Genomic DNA, 23,591 nt, shown 5'->3' with positions numbered 1-23,591 from the left:
GTAATTTTGGACTGAACATTTCTAAGGTTCCCTTTAGTTTTGAAGAGTTCTAAGATCTACAGCATACTCTAAGAGATCTTCATTTAATTTTGAGCTTTAATTCACAACGGCCTTCCACACTTGACATTGTTCAGCTCCTTCCTGTAGCCTCTCTGTGATGAGATACTAAGCTGCTAACTCCCAAGAAAGTGACCTAAGTGAGCTTAGTCTCTAATGTAGCATTACTGTGACTTTCCTTTAGAAACTCGTTTGTACTTGTATCAGATCTACTCTTTCATATCTTTCTTTTATCAGATTTAATTTCCTTTCTAAAAATATGGTGTGGTGGCAGGTCTCAAAGGTGGGCCCCAACGGACCAGGCTGTGGAATTTGTGCCCTTTCTTATTGATTGTGACCTGACCCCTGACTTGCTTTAACCAATAGATTGTAGTGGGCGTGATGCAAAGCCTCTTCCATCACTAGCCTTTAAGAGAGCTGGCAGCTGCTGCTTCTTCCTCTCAGAATATTTGCTTCGGGGAGCTCTGGGCTGATAGTGTAAACAATTCACTGCCTTGGAGAAACCATGTGAAGAGGCTCTGAGACTACCTGGAGAAGGTCCAGCTGTCTCAGGGTCATGGTCAAGCCTCCAGATGACTCCAGCCCTAGCTGCCTTCTGACTTCAACTACATTAAAGACTTCAAAAGAGATCAGCAGAAGAACCACCCAACAGAGCCAGCAATCCACAGAAAAGTGGGACAATAAATGGCTATTATTTAAGCCCCTATGTTTTGAGGCAGTTAGTTATGTAGCATAATTAACAAAATATGTAATCGTAAGACTACAAATGAAAAGAAAGTGAATTGGTGTCCTCAGAATAATTTGTATACAAACTTGAAGAACTTTTACAGGGAAGCAAGCTTTTGAAGCGCTTAGTGTCTAGGTTATTGTCGATCAAAAAACTCATCAAAAAGTGGAATTCTCTCAGTTCTGGTCCTCACCAGTGCCCGTGGTTTCTTCTCAGCCTTCCCTAACTCATCTGAGTCAGAGCTGGAACTGTCCCAAAGAAGCTGTCCCCGCGTCTCTTGTTCACGGAGCCATATTTCCATTTTACCAATTTTCCGGGGACAACAGTCATTCATTGGATGATGTTCTAAAAATTCTGCATTCTCTGAATTTCCTGCAAAAAATTAAAAATTCATTTAATTTATTTTTTTCCCCTGACAATTATGTACTTATTTAATTGCCTAGGTTTTTAGGAAGCCAGAATAATTTGCTTGACTTTTTTTTTTTTTTAATTGGGGAATATTGGGGAACAGTGTGTTTTTTCCAGGACCCATCAGCTCCAAGTCAAGTCTTGTCCTTCAATCTAGTTGTGGAGGGCGCAGCTCAGCTCCAAGTCCAGTTGCGTTTGCAGTTTAGTTGTGGGGGGCACAGCCCACCATCCCATTGAACCGGCAACCTTGTTGTTAAGAGCTCGCGCTCTAACCAACTGAGCCATCCGGCTGCCCCTCCAGAAGCTCAGCAGCAGCTTGTTGTCTTCAATCTAGTTGTGGAGGGCGCAGTTCACTGGCCCAGGTGGGAATCAAACTGGCAACCCTGTCGTTCAGAGCTCGCGCTCTAACCAACTGAGCCATCCGGCCACCCCTGTTTTTTAAAATATATAATATATATACATATAAAGGATTCCAACAGGGCAAGCATTAAAAATATTTTTTTGTCATTAAAAAAACAATTAAATCTTCTGAAAGTCACAAGAATAGTACAATACACACCTGTATATCCCAACCCATCAACATTTTGTAACTATAAATATATTGATATATATACTATAAATATAAATATAAATACACACACACACAGACTTTTCAGCGGAACCATTTAAGAATTAGTTGCAGAGTCACTTCTCCCCAAAATACGTCACCACAAACCTCCTAAGAACGGGCAGGAAGGAGAAAAGAAGAGAAGAAAGGAGAAAAGGATGAGGGATTGTTCTTGAATTAAAGGGGACTAAAAGACAAAAAATAAAATGCAGTACATGATCCTAGATTGGATCCTGGATCTAAAAAATAACACACAAAGAGGCAAATAAAAAGTAGCTATAAAGGGCATTATTGGGACAACTGTGGATATTTGAATTGGATTATGTATTAGAAAATAGTATGCATCATAAACATGTTAAAATTTCTAAGTACAATAATTGTATAGTGGTTATGTAGGAAAATTGCTCTTGTTTTTAGGAGATACCTTAAAGAAAAATACTAAGTACAGGTGGCCAGATAAAACCAGAATTGTGAAGGTGACATTCAAATAATGTATTTAAGGTGACACTTGCCCTGACGCATATTATTTTCACTATAATACATCAGTTCCATCTTTCTTCAGTTTTGTCCATATTCCCATGCATTTATATGGCATTTTACATTTTTTTTATATGTGCTTTATACATTTTTAGGTTATTTTTACATAAACCCTACATGGTAGACAATGCTTTATCCCCATTTTACAGATGTGGAAACTAAGGTTCTTAAAGATTAAATAACTAGAATTTAGCTATAATTTCTCCATATATAAAGTAATCCTGCACAGACAATATATAGCTTACATTTATCAAGAGGCTACTGTGTACGAGGCACTGTTCTAGGAACCAAAAAAAGATCCCTGCTCCCATGGAGCTTACATTTAGTAAATGTACTGTTGGGGTTCAAATGAAGTCAAGTCCATGGCTTTTTCTACCTTCTATATTCAAATCATGGCTTCTGGAAAGGGCAGGAACCATATAAACATGTTAAAACTCATGGAATTGTAAGTCCAAAAGAGTGATGTTCACTTTGTGTAAGCTATCTATCTATCTATCTATCTATCTATCTATCTATCTATCTATCTATCTATCTGGTTGGTGCAAAAGTAATTGCAGTTTAAAAGGTTAAAAAAAAATTGCAAAAACTGCAATTACTTTCGCACCAACCTAATCTCTCTCTCTCTCTCTCTCTCTCTCTCTATATATATATATATATATATATATATATATATAATTTATTATATAAATATACGTAAAATGTGTGTAAAGTGTGGATGATTTCATTTTGAAGAGGCAGCAGAAAACGAAGACTGACTTTTATCTCACAAGAGACCTGAAACTCTCATCCCATCTGCCAAAAGAAGGAAGAAGGATGGGCAAATCTAGCATTGACTAAGGGGAGATGGGTACAGGGAACCTTAATTCCCAGAACCTGACTAGCAGAATGCTCGTGTAAGTCTAGGGTCGTGGTTACACTCCACTTCTAGGAGAAAGAAAAGTGAACTTCTTTTAGAAGACAGAGAAATAAATTAAAGATACTATTTGGCAATAAGTAAAAAGAAATCATTGCTTCAGCATATGCCTACTGCAGTGGTCAAGTCTCTAGGCTTTGCCGAGGGCAGCCTTTTCTTGAGAGAGAAGGTTAAGGAATCACAACCTCTACATTTGCAGACTTTCCCAAGGTTGTCCTGGACAGAGCAACAAGTCCCTGGAGTCCTGATGAAGCCGTACAAGGGGTGGGTGGGAGGGCTCATTTGAGGGTCGTCAGAACACCTGGCCTTGAATCCTAGCTCTGTCACGTAGGGGCTAGTTGTAACCTCTACCTTATCGGTTGTGTGAGGATTAAATGCAATAATGCACGTTAAGGGCAGACCACAGTGCCTGGCTTATAGTAAGCCCTCAATAAACCTTCGCTGGAACAAAATGAAGCAGCTCTAAAAAGCACACGGAGAGCAAAGGAAAACCCTTTCACCATGTGCCACAGTCTCTCCCAGGCCCCTCCAAATCTGGGGCATCTTCCAGAGACTTCACCAATGTTGGTTTTTCTTGGCCTGACCTCAAGCCGTGACTCTGTGCCTCACTGTACTTGAAGCACTTTTCTTGCCAAAGTTTTCAATTGTAAAAGTTGTTTCTCCATGTGACTACACAGCACGTTTCATTCTGGGACTCGGGAGTATAGGTTAAATAGGTGCCCCCAGTCGATTTTCAGTTATTCAGCCTTTTCTTTAATTCACATATTGGTTAAGCATCTTGTGCCTCCGAGCAGCAGCAGTGTCTCTTCCAGCTGGCAGTTTTGCCTCTTCGAAGCTCAAGACCTTCCAGAGGCAGGGCCAGCATTTCCGTAGCTCTCTCTGTGGTCAGTCTTGCTGAGGTGGGCATTTGGCCCACAGCACAGCAACCTGTGAGTGTGGACAATATTGTACATTTGCAATGGTGGGTTTTTCCTGGGGGAATACAGACAGAGAAAACTTAATGGGACTAATTGATGGGGCAACATAGCACAGAGGATATGGACACAGGTGTCTGTTGGAAATCACAATGGAATTCGAGGCTGCGGAGCAACCCATCTGATGGCTGGAGTGTGGGGGCGGAGCACGAGAGTGGCAGGAGATGGAGCCAGGAGGGAAGGCAGCAGCTAGGTCCTGAAGGCTTAGAGGACCAGGAAAAGGAGTTTAGGCTTTATCCTCAGGCCAATGGAGACTCACTGAAGGCTTTTCTTTTTTTTACTAAAAGAGTGAAATGGTTAGATTTACATTTCATATATTACTCTGCTATTAGTGCAACACTTCTAGTACTTTATTGTGCATGAGAATCACCTTGGGATCTTGATGGAAGGCAAAGCCTCCTTCAATAGGTCTGGGGAAATGCAGAAATTCTGCATTTCTAATGAACTCCCAGTAGTCTGTGGACAATTGTTTGAATACCGAGTAGATCAGTGGTTCTGAAACTTTAGGGGCCTCAGAATCACCAGGTGGCTGGGGGGTGGGGGTGGTGGTGTTAAACCCAGACTGCTGGGCTCCACTCTTACGGTTGCAGATTCAGTTGCTCTGAATGGAGTGCTAACAAGTTCCCAGAAGGAGGAGTACAGTCAGGAGGCTGCAGCAATAGCCCTGGTAGGTCGTGGGGCATGGGATGGAGAGGGGAGATTTCAGGGCTAGGTGACATCGGTCGGACTTGGTGACTGACCAGCTGCAAGGAGAGGGAGCAGAAGGGTTGCAAACACGTCAAGTCTCCTGCCTGAGTGACAGAGCATGGAGGCCTCACCCACTGAGACAGTGGATGACGCGGGAGCAAGCTTGGAGTGGGCGGTAATGCCGGATTGAGTTTTAGACATTCTGAATGTGCTGGAGAGGGCTGCAGGGGAAAGGGTGGGGTGGGGCCCAGAGGGTCTGTATATGGCACCACACTGGCTGATACCAATTTGCCATTTAATATGATCTCCACGTGCTTCCTTCTCTTTCACAACAAGATGAGGCTCTTTTGCTTTTTTTCCTTCTAGGGATGGAACAAGGATTGCAATAATGCATGTCAAGTACAGTAAGCCTCTAAAAAGAAGGAGACATCTTATTACAGTGCTTAAACTTCTGTCTTTTCTTCCCAGCCATTTTCCATTACTTGACAACAAGCCCCCTGTGTTCCTGGAAGTAAAATATCAGCAGGAACCCAAGGCCCTTTGCTGTCTTTCCTCACCCCCGCTCCCCTAGAAGTTTATTTGGTGAAGTTTTAGAAACACTTGAAATATTTTATTTTACTAAAAAAATTACATGACTCACGTGAACTTTGGTCCAAAGTTTCATCAGGCAAAAAGGTTAGAAAGTCCTCCTCATCATCATTTCTTGGGATGCTTTCAAGTATTTTATTGGTTTTGTGGTCCCCCAATTTCTGCCTATTAATTCTTGCCTCCTGATGATTTTTCTTCAACTCCACTTGGGCCTGAAAATGATCAGCTATAAACAGTTAGTGTTCTTTCCCCACAGTTACTTTCACCAGAATTGGTCAATGGGCCAGCCATATTACAAGTTGTGTGTTTATCTAGAGACACCCGTGGTCCTCTAATCCGAACAAGATTCTCTTTTTCCTGTTAGAAGATACAGAAACTTTCTTTATGCACAGGCTTGTTAGAGAAAGGAAAAGCATGCCCACAGTATCAGAAAGCTGGGGACCTTTGTGAAAACATTCTTCTGCAGTCTGGCTGATATATTTGGAATTGCAGAAGACAGTAACTCTAGGCTTATCCACTGGAGTGAGAAATGTGGAATAAAAGAATTAAGGGAGACATTACTGTAAAGGGGTTTGTTACAAGAGATCTTTCTTGTAAGATAATTCTACATAAGTTATAGAAGGATGCCTAGGTATCAAAATAAAGACCAATCACCCATCCCCTCCCTTTTGCTAAACCACGAAAAATGATCCAACTTCATTTTCTTGCTGGAGCCAGAATGTCATAGAAGCAACGGTTAAAAAAAAGAGACTTGAGACATGGATACATCCTTGTGAGGACTGAAAATAGAGACAAGACTCAGCAGGGTGGTAGCAGAAGGGCTCTTGCTGGCTCTTCCCAACTCCAGGAGTTGAATCTTTAGCTCCAGTGACTGCATTTAAAATGCTAAGTAAAGATTGGAGATGAATGCTGTATTCATGTGCCAGGGCAGTAATTACGTGGAGTGAATTTGGTAAACGTGACACTTTCCTTCTCTCTTCTCATATTTACCTCTTGTCGTTTACGGTTCATTTCCAGCATTTGCATCTTGTGTAAATACTGTCTTTTCCCAGAAGAATACACTGGAGTTTGCATCTTCTTTTCCAGTTCCTGCTATGAAAGATGACACACTCGTTAGCATGGGGTAATTAGTTACTGACTCTGCAACCTACATCTTGAAATCCTTTTTTGCAACAGAGTGAGATCTTAATCACCAAATTGTAATCCATACAGATCTCTTGTGATGTCGAAGGAGGATCATTGCAGCTCCCCATGAGTCCTTCGTGTAGCTATTAGTGAATGAAGTGGCAATTTGCAATACATATAATGTAATTTTTAAGACTCCTGTAGAGTTTTGCAAACCGTGAACAGAAATATCTTCCCACATCTCATTTTGACAAGAGATCACCTCCCCTGTCAAGATGCCTCATACTGTGTTCCCGGAAGTGTGTTCTGGTTTGATGAGACCTGCCTCTCTGCCTCTTCTACCACTGACTCATTGTCTGGCTGTGACCTAGGGAGCCACTGAATGGTTAAATGGAAACTATTTCTATAGTATACCCCCCACGCACCAATATAAGCGCTGGCATGTTGCAGTTTAGGAAGGATTTGAAGTTGATTATTTGTGACTTTGGTGATCTCCTCCTGGTGCATTATAAATTTCAGTGGGACAGTGCGGATAGTTTTTGAGGGCAACCAGGGGTGAATACCCCCTCATTCATCACTTGCTGTGGCCAGGAAAGGGAAAGGATATGGCAGCCAAATGTGTTCAGAGATGTCTTTTATGTTTCCCTGTGGACAGTGACAGTGCTTGCAGATGAGAGCCTCAGGGAGGGCCCATCTCTGCAGGCGCCGTCAGCATCACAAACATGACCTGGAGAATCCACAAGTACCTGGGCATCTTCTACCCAATGAACCTGGCTGGCTCTTTACTTGGATGGGGAGTGGAAAGTGTTAAAAGTCTACTCCAGTCTCACACTTCACATTTCTACGTGAGGGATGTTTCCTCAGCAGAGTGTGACAAATCTATAAAAGGAAACTGCTTTACAGAAGACCCTTTCCGGGATTACTTTTCGGTGAGCTTGTGGTAAATAAGTCAGGAACAACTTGTAGGTGTGATTAACCCTGAAAACCAAGAACAAAGGAAGTTTTAATCCGAGAGGAAAAAGGAAAGGGAAGAGTTATGCTGGAGTTTTCACGACTTTGAACACTTCCAGAATCACCAATGTCCAAGTAAAATTCCTCTCTCGCTCATCTACTTCTCCCTGTTTCACCAGGAAGCAAAGAAGGACCCCGGGTTCCTCTGAGAGGCAAGAGCAGTCGCCAGTTGGAGGCAGGCCCAGGAGAAAATGGATAGCTTTGGAGAGTTCTAACTCGGAATGACTTTAATAGTTTGATTTGTTTTTGAAGGCTTCTGTGCAGGGAGCACATGAAAAGGACAGCCCATCCCCCCCCCCAGTTACCCACCCCCACCGGTTATCGCCACCGGTCACCTTTGCTTTGTGAGTTGTCCTGGCTTCTTGCTGGCTCAGGATCCTTTCAGAAGTCATTACTTGTGGCAGGTCGATGGGTTCAAGCTTCTACAAGTCCAACATTTAGAGCATTTTCAGCGTTCCTCATGCCATGAGATGGTGAAACATAAAAGCTAGGCATTAAACTATCTTAACACTTTGTAAAAGCAGCAGTTATTCCTGAGAGCACACAGAGAAGGCAATTTCAACAGGATTACAGTCGTATCTGTGCCAAAGGCTTTCCAACCTGTCTGGTTTCTTTATTGTTCCATTGCATTGTTGCCAGTGACTTACTGATCTAAATATTGGTCAGAGAGTTAAAAGACTAAGGAAGAGTCCTTTTCTATCTGTATTGAGGGACCATAGCTGAAGTAATCAAACAATAAGGATCTTAGAGTATTAGAGATGAAAGAAGCACCAGGAAGTTACTTAATTTTATTCATTCCTTCACCACCCAGCTGAGTTCTTCTGGTCCTTAGGGAAGTGACCTCTTTTTAAGATCTCCAGAGAAGTTCCCTCAGCCTCCTCAGTAATAATCACGGGTGCTTATGAAGCACATTTAAAATGAAAGTCCAGTATGCTAACAAATTTTAGACATGACTTTTTCTAGCATTGTCTTGGCTTTATGGGGAGGTGATGCTGGAGTTTCAAGGGGTCCCTAAGCCTGGGCAGCAACTGATGAACCAGTGGGTCTGCCTGCAGCCCTCCTTGCCTTGGGTGACTTAATGCTCCGGAAGCTGGAGCGCAGGGAAGGGACTGAGTAGGCTTGGGACCTAAACGCTGGTCTGTTCACGTGGACATGCAGCCAAAGACCTAGAGAATCACAGAGTTTATTTCTTTACCCAGCGAGTACTTATTGAATAGCTGCTACATTCCAGCAATGGAGGTATAACGGTTGACAAACATGTTCTCTCATGGAGCTCACAATGTATGGGGGGAACAGATAGACTTTTGCTTGTTTGATTATTTGATGAATAATCACAAACTAGTCCGTGCTTTGAGGAAAAAGTATATAGGGCAGGACTATGAGAATACATAACTGGAGGACACCACCTTGGAAATGGGAGGTGTTATGGGTTCAATTGTGTTCCTTCTCCCAAACTGATGTGTTGAAGTTCTAACCCCCAGCACCTCAGAATGTGCTCTTACTGGCGAATAGTGTTCTTGCAAATATAATTAGTTAAGAGGAGGTCATACTGGAGTAGGGTGGACCCTTCATTCAATATGTATGGTGTCCTCATAAAAAGGAAATTTGGACCCAGACATGCACACAGGGAGATTACCACATGAGGATGAAACCAGAGACTGGGGTGATGCTTCTACGAGCCAAGGAATGCTGAAGATTGCCAGCAAGTCACTGGAAACTACGAGAGAGGCCTCGCACAGACTCTTCCTCATAGCCCTCAGAAGGAACCAGCCCTGCTAACACCTTGATTTCAGACTTCTAGCTTCCAGAACTGTGAGACCATACGTTTCTATTGTTTTAAGCCACACGACTTGTTATACTTTGTTATTGTAGCCCTAGAAAACTAATACAAGGGGGAGATGGGTGAGGAGGCAGTCCAAGAAAGTTTCCCAAGGAAGTAATTTTTCAGAAAAAGTTGGAAGGTTGGGGGTTTTAAGAGGAGTGTTCCGACAGAGGAAGCAACATGAGTGATAGGCCTGAGGTAGGAGAGAACATGATCTGCTGAAGGAACTGCGAGAAGTCCGTTGGCTGCCATTCAGAGGGAGAGGGAGAGTAGCTCACACGAGGCTGGAGAGGTAGGCAGGGCCGATGCGTGCCAGGCCTGACGGGCAGGATGAGATGGTCTTCCTAAGATGAGATGGACAGCCACTGACACGTGTTAAGCAACGTAGTGACATGATTACATTTGCTTTTAAAAAATGATCTCTTTAGCTGCAGTGTGGAAGCTAGACTAAAGAAGAACAGTCATGGGTGTGGGGACGCCGTTAGGACAAAGATGATGGGCTGGCGGCTCGTGGAAGGACACGGATGGGCTCTACAAATATGTAAAACTGACCAAATAGGATCCGTGGTGGTTGATGAGAGAGAGTGAAGTGTCCAAATGACATTCAAATTCAAGGGACAGAGAGTGTCATCAGTCACTGAGATGGGGGATTCTAGAGGAGGACCAGGAATATAGCAGCAAGACACAGATGCGGTTTAGAGTGGGCTGAATCTGAGATGCCTTAGAGGCGTACCAGTGTAGGTGTTGAGTAGACAATTAGATATACAGGCGTGGAGCTCAGAGGACAGGTCTTTGCTAGAGATGCATGTTTGGGGATCATTCTTGGGTAGAGAAAAACTGCAACCATAATCATGGGTGAGGTCAAGAGTGAGAAGAGCAGAACCAAGGCGTGAAGGCTTGAAGAGTCCGACACTGAGAGGCTGGTGGGTGGAGATGAAATGGCCAAGGAGACCGGGAAGTGATGGCTCCAGGAGCAGGAGGAAAACCAGGATGCCACGCTGCAGCAAACGTCGAGAGCACTACTCTCACCTTAGTCCAACACCCAAGGCAAATCGTAATATAATTTGAAATTATTTTTCAGTGTAGCTTGATTTGTTGTGTTATCAATGGGTATCAATGTGTTATCAAGCTGGCCTGGAAGCCAGCTTGGTTTTCCACGTGACCAAGGTAAAAGGAGAGAGGGAGAGACCACGGAAAATGGAGGCTGAGTATCCAGCCCTCATGGTGGGGAGTGTGACTCGTGCCTCCTGCTACATCCCTATGGAACAGTTTCCTGGTCCCTGGGCCTGGGCCTGAGCTGTGCTACGGAGAGTAGCCAGCAGTCCTTTCTGCTAGAGCAGCCTAAGGTAAGGAAGGGGGTTTTTTTGTTTTGTTTTTGTTTTTTAGCATAATGGCTTAGTAAGGAGCTAGTGAGAGGGGATTGATACTAGTAAGAGAGAGGTTTGGCTCTCTTGTATGCATAACATAAAGATGCAGGACAAATGGGACCTGCTGGTACCGAAAGCAGCAGCTGATCAGGTCAGAACCCTGAGGGGAATGGATTAGAAAAGGAAGGGGAAGGGAGACCGAGGGTGAAGGGATATCAAGGCACTGATGGGAAGGAGAATCTGCAATGGCCGAAGGGGGATTTGGGGCTGAGGAGAGACCAAGGAAGTGTTTGTGCCACCCCCTGGCTTGGTTCAGGATTTGGTTCTTTCTGGTGATGAGGCCGATATGCCTTTGTAACCACTATTGTCCATCATGCCCAGGTCACAGTATATCATCTCATTCAATTTTCATGTGAACCCTGTGGCTAATTATGGTGACTCCTTATTTCAGAGAGGTTAATAACATGTCCAAAGTTGCACAGCTAGAACGTGGCAACTTCAGAATTCAAACTCAGGTCTGTGCAATTCCAAATACCATGCTTTCTCCACTTCTTGTTCCTAAACCTAGTGTATCATCAGAATCTCCTGATTAAAAAAAAAAATCCTGGCCTATTCATTGGGGATTGAGATTCAACAGGTCTGGGGGGGAATATATACACACACACACACACACACACACACATATATATATATATGTATATATATATGATACACATTTGTATGCGTGTGTATATTTAAGTAATGAACTACTTTTTATAGTAGATTTAGGTTCACAACAAAATTGAACAGGAAGTATAGAGAGAGTTCTCATATTCCCTCTGTCCCCATACACACACAACCTGCCCGCTGTCAGTATCCTGCACCAGAATGGTACATTTATTACAGTTAATGAACCTGCATTGACACATCATTGTCACTCAAAGTCTATAGTTTACATTAGGGTTGACTCTTGGTGCTGTACACTCTATGTATACTGACATGTATCCACCATTGTAGTGTCATATAGAATAGTTTCATTACCCCCCAAATCCTCTGTGCTCTGCTTATTCATCCCTCTGTCCCCACTAACCCCTGGCAACCACTAATATTTTTATTACTGTCTCCAGAGTTTTACATTTTCCAGAATGTCATAGAGTTGGAATCATATAGTATGCAGTCTTTTCAGATTGGTTTCTTTCACTTAGTAATATGCATTTAAATTTCCTCCATGTCTTTTCATGGCTTGATAGCACATTTCCTGTTAATGCTGAATAACATTCCATTGTCTGGATGTATTCCATTGTCTGGATTCCATTGTCTGGATGTATTACAGTTTATTTATTCATTCACCTACCGAAGAGCATATTGGTTGCTTCCAAGTTTTGGCAATTATGAATAAAGCTGCTATAAACATCTGTGTGTAGATTTTTGTGTGGATATAAAATTTCAATTTATTTGAGTAAATAACCAAGGTGCATGATTGCTAGATTATATGCTAAGAGTATGTTTAGTTTTGTAAGAAACCACCAAACTGTCTTCCAAAGTGGCTGCACCATTTTGCATCCCCACCAACAATGAATGGGAGTTCCTGTTGTCCTATATCCTCACCAGCATTTGGTGTTGTCAGTGTTCTGGATTTGGGCCATTCTAATAGATGTACAGTCGTATTTCATTGTTGTTTTAATTTGCAATTCCCTAGTGACATGTTGAATATCTTTTCATATGTTTACTTGCCCTCTGTATATCCTCGCTCATCGTCTCATTCTTTTGACATTGCCTTTCACGAACCAAAGTTCTTAATTTTAATAAACTCCAGCTTATCAATTGTTTTACATACATATATATATATATATATTTCAAAGCTCTCCAGGGTATTCTGATGATTTCCTAGGATGGGGTCCTCTGGCCTCTATCCTGCCTCAACTGAATAAAGGAACTACATCACTACATCAAAATGGACCGCAGAGGATTTGTTTGTGGAGCATTGAAAAATTTAGTCTGAAGAAGCCAGCTGTTTAAATATTTTCAACTATTTAAAATAATCCATCCATAAGTTCTTAGGGCCAGGTTTTTCTTTGAAAATATGAATATATATATTCTTTTATTTTCAGCCTTTTTTTATCTGAATCTGCAGTCCTGGTAAGGGCTGAGTAGTAGTAGGTGTCTTGATGTACTCTCTCTCCGGTCAATTACTTTCTTCCTGGCCTTTGAAAAAAACCTAAAGGTTCCCACTATTTCTCCACGAAGGACACTAGATGGCAGCAACTAACATTGCAAATAGGATCCCTCTGTTAAATCATTTGCACTTGGTCTGAGAAACGCTGCAGAAAAAATTGTTGGAAAATTGGCTTCTCTAAGCAAACCAGTCCGATGAAATTGCCTTGATATTCTGGATTCTAATTAATGTTCCTTTTCCTTGCCTGGGAAGCAAGATTCCTCACTTTATCATTGTCAGAGAGAATCCAATGGAAGGAATTAGCAGAGAATTGGTAAAACGACACCCTTTTTTTTAGTATCATAATATAAAAAAATGGTTATTTGTCTAACGATTTGGTCTCTCAAATAAAACAAATGCTCAGGATAACCAGCTGAAGTGTGAGGAGATTTAGGAGAGGTTAAATCAAGCATAAGTCACTGAGCTTCGTGACAAACACTAGCCTGAGATGGTCTTTGCTTCTGTTTACTAGCAGGAGGAGAAAGGCGGTCAGGAGCAACTTGAAGAAAGTGTAAAATTTGTTTGTCACCATGACTTCAGAATGTATCCTCTAAGGGTCCTGGGAGAAAGGTAAAGATGTCCAAGATAGCCATGAAGCAAGAAATCATAAGGCCAAGGAGGAATTTCTGGTCAAGGCATTGCAATGAGTTCATGTTTCAGTAACATTCTTTGTTCTAAAAATATAACAATGAAAAATAAAACATAAAACCAAAAAGATATAGTCAGGCTTTAATACAAGATGTGTATCTCCGTGGGCCAGAAAACAGAACAGAAAACTTGGAGAAAGCTTATCCATAAGGCATTTAGGGCTCTTGATGGTTCTGAGTTATTTCTGTAGGTTAAATGGACCTAAAAATGCTCCACGTAAGATGGGAAACTAAAGGCAGGCTCACAGTGTCAACTCAGGGGCTGTGTTGTTCTCCTTTCCTGCGTATAAAAGAGCTGCATGTAAGCTGGAAGATTTGTTTGAGGCATTATCAGAAAGCTGAATTTGAAAGCACAGATAAATGGATAATTGTTTGGAAAAATATAAATTAGCAAGATTGAATCACGAAGAATCAACTAAGAACCATAAAACAAATTAAGTTAGTAGGGAAATATCTTACTCCCCCAAAAGGTCAGGTGGCCAAAGATGGTTTCACAGGTCTGTTTTACCAAACTTTTAAGGAACAGATAACAACTACGTTATATCAAATGTTTTAGAGAGTAGAAAAGAGGAAAAGGTAATCAATTCATTTTATAAAACTAGCACAATTTTGAGAGCAAAACTGGAAAAAGAAGCACAGTGAAGTTATAGAACAACTTCATGTATGAAAATAGATACAGAAAGCCTAAGCATTAAAAAGTTCAGTGTTGTCCTTATATATGTATCTCACGACCAAGTAGGACTTAGGCCAGGAATGCAAGCATGGTTCAACTTTATAAAATCTATTAGTGTAATAATACATTGTATCAACTGGTTAAAAAGAAAATCATGAGATTATTTTAGTAGATTATTTAATAGATGGGGGAAAATCAATAAAATGTAACACTCAGCCCCGGAAAAACCTCTTAGTACACTAAGAATAAAGGAAATATCAATAATTTAATAAATGGCATTGTGTCAGATGTCTTCTATTCGTTTCTCCAGATCCAGTTGCCACATTTCTCTACCCTGTTGTCTATACCAGTAAGGACTAAGCAGTTCTGCCTTATGTGCTAGGTACTGTTTTAGACACATTCATGAACACAACAGACAAAAATCCCTACCTCTGTGAAGATTATATTCTAGCATTGGGGTGAAGGAGGGGGCGGGAGGGAGTGAAAAAATACACACTGGACGTAACAGATAAGTAAATTGCTTGGTGTGTTAGATGAAAATAAGTGTTCTGCGGAAAAGAAAAGACAGTGAAATCTCGGGGAAATCAGGAGTGCCAGGGTGAGGGTGGCCGTTGTTGATGGGTTGTCAGTATAAGCCTTATAGGGAAGGTGAGATTTGAGCAAATCTTGGGAGGTGAGGGAGTCATCTGAGCAAACACTATGTAGTGGGGGTGGGCTGGCAGGTGGTGGGAACATTTCCACCTTAGGGTGCACCTGAGATGGGTGGATGAGAAGATGAATCAGGCCAGAAGAGACAGTAATGATAAACTCTTCAACGTGGGACAGGCACATTAGATTCAGAGTTCCCTGGCAGAGGCCCTCAGATCTTAGCAGCTCCACATTGGAGAACCTTAGTTCATGACCTGCTCTTTATTTGAGTAGATGTTCAGGAAGTGGAGAGTGCCAAATACGGAACTCAAATTACTTAAGGTGCAATTAGATTTGGTTTGATAATTAAAAATACTTTCAGAATTTTCTCTGGCAGAGATTAGGCTATTAATTAGCATGTCATGGGAACCTAACATTTATTATTCTCTCAAAAACCCATTTGCAGTGGAAAATGTGCTGAGCCTCATTTGTGAAGATAATTATAGTTGATATCTTTGAGAGTGTCTGCCAAGTTCCAGGTGGTTTCCCTCTTCTCTGAGAGCTGGCTTCAGAATCTCTGGTGGAGGGCTTTAGTGCCCACATTTCTACTGCAGAGCATGTCCTCTGGTCATAGCTCATTGGACCAGAACTGGAATCATAAGCAAAGCTGAGCCAATAAGATCTTTTCTCCCAGGAATTTGGAATTGGAGCAGAGGGCCAGGCCACTCTGTCTGTTTGATTGGAACTGTAAGATGCAAATTCAGGGTGGCCATATTTCACCAGTGGTCTTGAGGAACTGAGAAAGTCTATTTGCAGAGAGAAAGTAAAGCAAACACATGAAGAGTTTAGGGGAGACAGAGAGAGAGTTCTTCTGCCTTTCAAGTTCCAAGGCATAGCTCTTCCCTGATATCCAGGTGCCTCCCAGCTCCTGGGTTCAATAAAACACTCCTATATCCTTATAATTCATCACATGGATTGTTTGGGCTAGTCAGTTGGACTTCCAATCCAGTGATGCTACAGGTATGAAATGGGGAGTGCACTTGGATGTATATATATTTTTTTCCACCAGGCATAATGGGTCTCATTCTCATTCATTCATCTGTTCATTCCTTCATTCATTAATTCACAACCTTTTGAGAGGTACATATTAAGTGTTAGTGACTGAAGATATAAGACTGAATAAGACATAGTCTTTGCATTCAACTAATTCATTTGTCTTGGTTTTTTTTTTTTTTTTTTTTTTTTTTTTTTTTAAGGTGGCTGGTTAGGATGTAGGGGTGCAGTTTTTTACTTTAAAATGCCAAATTGCCTTTTTGAGCTTGATTGACTCGAGACAGTCAAAGCCTAACTTTCAATTATTTAGGGTTGATAGATATAAAAAGTACTCTGTGAACTCTAGACTGCTACACACATATTTTTCACTGGTTATAGTAATATCTTCTATTTGAGATATTCAGCTTAGAGTCTCCACAGGAGCATATATTAAACATACTCCTTTAAAAAGATGCATTTGATTTAGGAATAAAACAGAAATTTTTAAAATGTTCAGTTTAGCTAGATATATGTTCAAAAATTTAACATCCCTTTATTTTGCATTCAGTAAACAGCATTTTGAGGTTTCTAATATTTTGGCTCTTTTTGTGACCAAAGGATATAATCACATCAAGTAATGATTGTGAGCTTCTGGAGAAAACAGGTAAATGAAACAACAACTGAAACAGAAATTATACCTAACAAATGAGTTCAAATACCCCTGGGACTGCTCCAGCCATCTGGGTGAATTGTGTAGCACGTGGAATTTGGCTCCAATTCCCTTTTCCATATGTCAGTGATAGATCCTGACCACAAGAGAGCCCCTAGCCCTCCTTTTAGCTGATGCTCATTTTCAAGGACCCACTCAGAGCTCTTTCCCCTTCTAGGATGAGAGTTCTTAGAATTTATAGTTCTCTAGAGAAAACTCGTTAAATATATATTAAGGTGAGGGCATTTGAAGCTCTTCCTTTGCTGCCTTGGAATCTAATGTCCTGCTCTTCAACAACCAGTTAACACTTAGAACACCAAAAGGTTCGGGACAGAGGACTGGAGAGATCATCTAGGTGACTATTAAGAGCACCGACTTTGGAGACCTGGTTGATATCTAGCCTCTGCTGACCTCGGGCAAGTTACTTAACTCCGAACCACGTGCATAAAGTAAGGATAATACTTCCTTTCTCATAGAGAGTAATGAGGATTAAATGAATGACATTGATCAAGTTGTCTAGAGTGTATCTGACTTATTGTAGGTGGTAATTAAATAGTAGTAGCTTTCGATTATTGTCACTGTTATTATTGTTTATTACAATTAAATTTCCCATAGTCATCCAACTAATCAATGCAAGATTCAGGTCTTTGAGGGCCATCGTGGCTATGTCTTTCGTGCTATACTTCCTTCTTTTGGTGGTGGCCTGAAAACTGAAATCATTACACGAGGAAATCCTAGAGAAATGTGGTCTTTGCATTGACAACATTCTCTTTAACAATAATGTCATTCTCATTCGCTTGGTCATGGTCAATGTCTCTCTTTTATGATTATAGTTGAAAAGGGATGTTACCATTAAATTCAAGAAATTCCTTATGAAGCCTTTTAAATTCTTACTTGAAGTCTTCGGGGTGGATGCCTTTTAATAATACTTGTTTCTCCCTGTTCCAGTGGGATGTCAAAATACATGGTCCTGGGCACTTGAAGGATTAGGGGAGAAACAAGACCAAACCATTAAAAACAAATTTACTGTTAAATTAGGCTAATCATAAGTTATTAGACTTTGTTGACACAATTTTGTATATATATATATATATATATACACACACACACATATATATGCATATCTATCTATATATATGTGTGTGTGTGTGTGTGTGTGTATATATATATATATATATATATATATACACCTGCGAGTTGAATATAGAGATGAGATGAAACATATAAAGCAGGGACCCTACATGAATGCAAATGATAAAATATTAGCCTAGACTCAGGATTTAATTTCTGCTTCCCTCATTTTCTCCCGAGAGTGATATTTAGAGGAAGATCTGCACAATTCATATATTGACGACCAATGTTATTCAAGCATAGAATTTGGCCTGAAAAAAGAAACTTACCGATTTATTTTAATGTCATGGAAATCTCCCCCAAATCATAGAGGAAATCAGAAAAAAAATACAGCTTTAAGAAATTAAAATAAATTCTCTTTTCAGATGAAATAGATAGATGGATAGTTATTAGAGAGAGGTGATAAAGAAATGGAGCATGAGTGTGTAATAGGACTGTGCAGGGCTGAGCATTGTATGTCCCTACTTGAAGAGTCCCCTAAACTAGGGAAAGACATTCCCACAAATTGCCACATGTCAGCACTCTTTCCTGATAAAACAACCCAGGGCTAAGCCTCGTTAGAAACAGAGAGGCTCAGGAGACCCATTAGGAATTTGATTTTTTGGCTTGGTTATCCTGGGCCCTGGGACCACTACCGTGGACTTCGACGGCATGAATGAAGACCCCGTTCTTTCCTCTCAACAAGATGGAAGGAAGCATTCTGACTTCCAGATTGTTGTGTAGACTATTCTACAGTCCCACTTTGCATTTTAAATGGAAAAATTCCTGGGTAATGATGTGTTTTTATCCTTAAGACATTGGAATGACTACCTTAAGAACTTCACTAGGTCCTTACTTTTCAAGAGATGCCTGCATGTTGAACAAAGCAGAAAGAACAGCTGCGACAACAAAACACGGATTGGATTTAAAAATCTAAATATTTTCAGCACAGTTTTCTTAAGCAGCCTGACTACTTCTTATTTGTATACTACGATTTGGGAGATATCAACCCATTATTTAATTTGATTCTCCCAAAATGGCATAGGTGGTGTCAGGCAGTTATTTTCACCCCTGATTTATAGTTGATAAAAAAACAACTGAGGAAGTAAATTGCCCAAAGTCATACTATTTGGCATTTGGTGGAGCTGGAGTTAGAATATGGGCCCCTTGAAGATAGTGGTCAGAATGCTCACCATCCTCTTGTTATTTATTTTTACTGTGATTTTGCCATTTATAAAATAAGAACATTTCCTAGTTGGAACTCAAATGCATAAGACTCAGCTTTTACCATTCAGTTACCAAAATCTTAGAATTCTGGATAAAGGGTTCAGATAAAAAAGAAATTCTTCGATGAAATTAAAAGGAAAATTCCCACTCATGCCCTTAGGAAGTTGAAGAACATAAGAACATAGGTCACAGAGAGCCAGTCAAAGGTTGTCAGTTATAGAAAATAGCAGTGAAGATCATTCTAGGTAAGATTTACTAGGTACCGAAAGAGACTATAAGGCTTTCTGGCCAAGCTGACCAATAATGAAAACTTATTTGTGTTATTGATCCAGAATGTGAAGAAAAGAGAAAATTACTTCCATATATACATTTGTATACATTGTAAATGTACTTTTCTCAAGTTAGAATGTCTGTTTAATTACTATTGTGGTTGACATAAAAGAATTTACATGTCTTATAAAATACCCCAGGATAATTTATAGCCACTTCAGGCTCAAAGTTTCCTATTATAATTGGGAAAAATTCTCTTAGTTCATCAGATGACCAAGAAAAATATGCAGTTGGGGAAAGGGTGAGTCATCCACTCATCTGTACTGCAATAAATCAATCCTGTTTGGGGTGGTTTCCAAATTCACATTAGAATGAACTCTTAAAATGCTGCTTTCAAAACAACAAAACTTGATGCATAAAATTATGCTGGAAAGAATGATTTAAATTTAGAATCTAACTGAAACATATGATTTTCATAATCGATCACACCTTTATCTAAATAATTTTAATTGTCTGGCAAAGCTAAGTATAAACATTGAAAGCATTATAAACTAAGCTGAAACAAAATGATTTTTCCTTCTCACATGGAATGGTGAAAAGCCGTTTATGCAGTTTACAGACCCATTCTAATGTACCCAGGATTCTTACAATTGATATTCTTTCTTTCATCAAAAAATGTTCCCTTATATTTCAATAAATTTAGAATTTTCTGAGATTATGGGGATGGACAGTCAGATAACTCTGTCAGTAGCTCTCCTTGACACAAATACACAAATCTCAGGCTGGGTTTTATGTTTACCTGCAGAATATCTTCCATACCAGGTCTCTCTTAGAGGTGGTAGCTGCCCTTCCAAAGCTTTATTCCGGTCCCGGTCCCGCAGTCTTGCAAATGAATAGGAACTCGTTTCTTCCAGGTTCTGGTGGAATGCGACGTCCACAGAGTGGGCTGAGGGAGTCTCTTCCTCTTTGATTTGCAAAGGTGCTACTTTGGTCACTCTAGGATGAGTTTTAGAGTGGCTCAGGCCCATTTTACGTTAAAAACATTTAAAAGAAAACCATGAGGGAAGTGGTTTTGGGCCTATAATGTAGCTTGTTTTAATCAAGGCATTACAGACGTTTACCCAGATTTACAAAGCAGTTGTTTCCTTCATGACATCTTTGTAGCTCTCTTTCACTACACTAACCCCTCTGGCCACTTCCTGGAAGGCTGGTTTCCATGGAGACTTCCCATCAACTCTCACTTTGCCATTTCAGACCCAAAGAATCCAGTTAAACATTGACTTATTTATGCAACTTTCTGAAAGGCTTAGGGGTAGGAAGAGAAAGCTCTATTGATCATTAAACAAATCTGTAACACGAAGAAGGCCATTAACAGAGATGGAGAGCAGAGCTTTAAAGAAGTCGTAAAGTTGTACCTCTTATTGCACGTATTTTTTAAACACCATCCATAAGAACTACCAGCTAAGAATAGCTAACTCACCTTTGGACATGAAGGGGTGCATGCTAGTAATCTAGAGCTTCGTTAATCTTTAATTCTAACGGAATGGTGGGATTATGGGTGATTTTTAGGGTTTTTTTTAATACTTAGAAACAGAACTCACTTTCCAGATCTACTTGTTTATGACCACAGATGACTAATGTTTTCATCATATTCCTGTAGAGAAGTTCAAAGAAATTTATTTTCCATTTTGCAAACTTTGTTTACTAAGAGGCTAACATGGGTTTGGAAAGTCTTGAGAGTCAATAGAGTTCATCTAAAAAGATGTTTGAGTTTAATTTTTTCCTACTTAATTCCCTTTGCGTTTTAACACTTTTTTTTTCCTGTGGCAGAGAGACTGCAAGAAAGAATCATATATTAGCAGTATCTATAAACAAAATTACCTCTGGTAACTAGAGACTATTTTAATTATAAAGATTAAAATCTTTATACTTTATACAAGTACTTGAACAATATCTAGTAAGATTTAGTTTTGGATACAATCAGTTTATATTTCTAAGGGCTGGGAAAGGTATTGCAAACTAACAAATGAACTAGAAATTATATGGGAAACTGTGGACTCCCTGGATCTGGATCCAGTGGGAAGAATTCAGCTCTCATTTTTTAAAAATCTACTTTATTGCTTTATTATCTAACTTTGAGAGACTATATGTGTGGAGAATATGAGCCTTTGTAGAAGAAGTTGATTAGTTGTTGAGGAAATTACTACAGAAATGAAGGTTCACACCATGTTTGTTTCTCTTTTTTTACTAGTCACAGCCAAACTTTGCAATTGGCATAGATTACCTAACCATTCCATGCCTCAATTTCCTCAACTGTAAAATGGGGTTAATAATAGTAATCCGTGAGGAATGAACAAATTAATTCTGTTTATAGCTCTTAGAGTAATACCTGAGGTGCAGTAAGCTTGAAGTAAACATTAGCCAGCATTCTCCTCCTGAGGAAGTATTGCTACATGTCCGCATGTAACAGGATAGTCCTTATCCATTAAAATAGACATTTTCCTGTGTAAAGTAAGACAGGAAAAGACCAATGAAGAAAGGGTAAATTATTAGGTTGGTGCGAAAGTAATTGCGGTTTTATGTTCTTTGTTTTTTTGTTTTTTTTTTTAAATTTTATTGGGGAATATTGTGGAACAGTGTGTTTCTCCACGGCCCGTCAGCTCCAAGCCGTTGTCCTTCAATCTAGTTGTGGAGGGCGCAGCTCACTGGCCAACGTGGGAATTGAACCAGCAACCCTGTTATTCAGAGCTTGCGCTCTAACCAATTGAGCCATCTGGCCGCCCCTAATTGTGGTTTAAAAGGTTAGAAATAATTGCAAAAACTCAATTACTTTTGCACCAACTTAATAGTTGGGCCTATTTAACAATGGTGCTTAAGGATTATCATTTAAAAAGTGTTTATGTACTGAAAGAATTTTTATCAGAATGGTGATGAAAAATAATTTCAATTTTATTAAAAGAGGAAAAGGAGAATTTAATGTCACCTATAGAGTTATATATAAGATGTAATTTCTTAACCATAATTAATTTCTAAGAGTTGGAAACCATGAACAAGCTCTTACCCACCCAAATCTTGCCCACTCTTCAGACTATCTGTAATACTTTATAATGATCCCGTCCCAGTTCCAGAATGGTTATGAATATGTGTGTACAAGATGATACAATAGGATGTTATTTGTAATAGTTTAGGAATATGAAATGAGAATATAAGTTTATAAATCTCTTACGATGAGGCAGACAAGGGACTAAAGTTTGTTAAAGCTGAAGGTAGTGCCCAAAGAAAACTTCATTAAGACACAGGGCACAGAGGACAGAGAAGGTGGTGAGGCCCCAGAGGAGAGAGGAGGAGGAGGAACTGAGAGCCAAGTGCGCCAGTCCACGTTAGGGACAGAAGCCCCCAATTTGGAGCCGCTCCACGGGCAACCTGACCATGGAGATCCCAAGAAATGTGCTTGCACAAACTCTGAGTGCTCAGCGCTTTTTTGCCTCATGTACAGAACACCTTCGTTCGAGACATGGAGTGAGCTAAGCACAACTGTCCCATCTCCTAACCCTCCTCTTCAGCCTTTACGTCCATAGGGAGGGAAGAGAAGGGGGCAAAGCTACAAAGCTGTTTTTCTCCGGCAGAAATCTCTGCTTTTGTTCTTGGTTCACTCTGTGGGGACAGAGTCCCAGAGAACAGTTCCCAGGCTCTCGGCTTCACGTGGAAAGGTGCTGGCTCTGGTAATAGATGGCCCTCAGCTGTGACTAGTTGGCTATTGACTGTTACCGGTTGGCCGTTAGCCACTAATATAACGGCCGTGACTACTCTGGGGGGTTGGTTGGTTGGTTGGCAGAGAAGCAAATGGCGGATTGCAGATTGTGTGGCTCCTGCTTCCTGGATCTCCAACCCAGCCACCAGAGAGAATATAGTGGTATGAACCCCCTATCCATGGCTCCGTTGGTGTTCCTTTTTGGCCTCACCATATCCTGCATTCTTGTGTGGGAAGCGGGACCAGAGACCCTGCATGACACATGGCGCAGTGAGTAGGGTATAGTGCCAGCCAGAATTTTCAAAGGGGTAATGGAGCAGTTTATACGTATGAAAGCTGTTTCGAGAGCAGGGTATGGTGCCCACCGGGGCTCTCTGAGGGGCGGTGGAGCAGTTTGTGCATGTGGACACTCGGTCTTGGGGGGCCCAGTGGGAGTGGCTGCTGGAGAGCTGGAACCCCATGGAGGGGTGGGAAGACGTGGATGGTTCTCCAACCAGCGTAGGCCGGAGAAAGTGAAGGGTTTTGCAG

The 23,591-nt window shown here is 40.7% G+C and overlaps 1 protein-coding gene across 2 annotated transcripts; it reads right to left on the bottom strand.

The window, feature by feature from the left end:
• Nucleotides 1–920: 920 nt before the first annotated feature.
• Nucleotides 921–20,467, bottom strand: CCDC198 (coiled-coil domain containing 198). Of its 2 annotated transcripts, none has more exons than XM_033108845.1 (6): nucleotides 20,112–20,467; nucleotides 17,600–17,682; nucleotides 7,970–8,056; nucleotides 6,489–6,590; nucleotides 5,551–5,710; nucleotides 921–1,156 (listed from the first exon to the last, which is right to left on the bottom strand). In XM_033108845.1, the coding sequence occupies exons 1-6, from the start codon at nucleotides 20,338–20,340 to the stop codon at nucleotides 921–923; spliced, it is 897 nt and encodes a 298-aa protein (XP_032964736.1). In that variant the 5' UTR covers nucleotides 20,341–20,467. The 2 variants fall into 2 exon arrangements, with proteins under 2 accessions (XP_032964736.1, XP_032964737.1); XM_033108846.1 differs by having other exon boundaries at nucleotides 6,489–6,587.
• Nucleotides 20,468–23,591: the final 3,124 nt, after the last annotated feature.

The sequence above is a fragment of the Rhinolophus ferrumequinum genome, chromosome 6 (assembly GCF_004115265.2).
Source record: "Rhinolophus ferrumequinum isolate MPI-CBG mRhiFer1 chromosome 6, mRhiFer1_v1.p, whole genome shotgun sequence".
In the NCBI taxonomy this organism is placed as follows: Eukaryota; Metazoa; Chordata; class Mammalia; order Chiroptera; family Rhinolophidae; genus Rhinolophus; species Rhinolophus ferrumequinum.
This window is presented reverse-complemented; position numbering and strand designations above follow the sequence as displayed.

What these genes read in the sequence shown, in the direction of transcription:
- CCDC198 (XM_033108845.1), bottom strand. Translation starts at nt 20,340, where the DNA reads ATGGGCCTGAGCCACTCTAAAACTCATCCTAGAGTGACCAAAGTAGCA. An exon ending in ATCCACCCCGAAGACTTCAA is followed by an intron (nt 8,057 to 17,599) that starts GTAAGAATTTAA and finishes TTGGACTTGTAG; the next exon opens with AAGCTTGAACCCATCGACCT. An exon ending in TGAACCGTAAACGACAAGAG is followed by an intron (nt 5,711 to 6,488) that starts GTAAATATGAGA and finishes GATCATTTTCAG; the next exon opens with GCCCAAGTGGAGTTGAAGAA.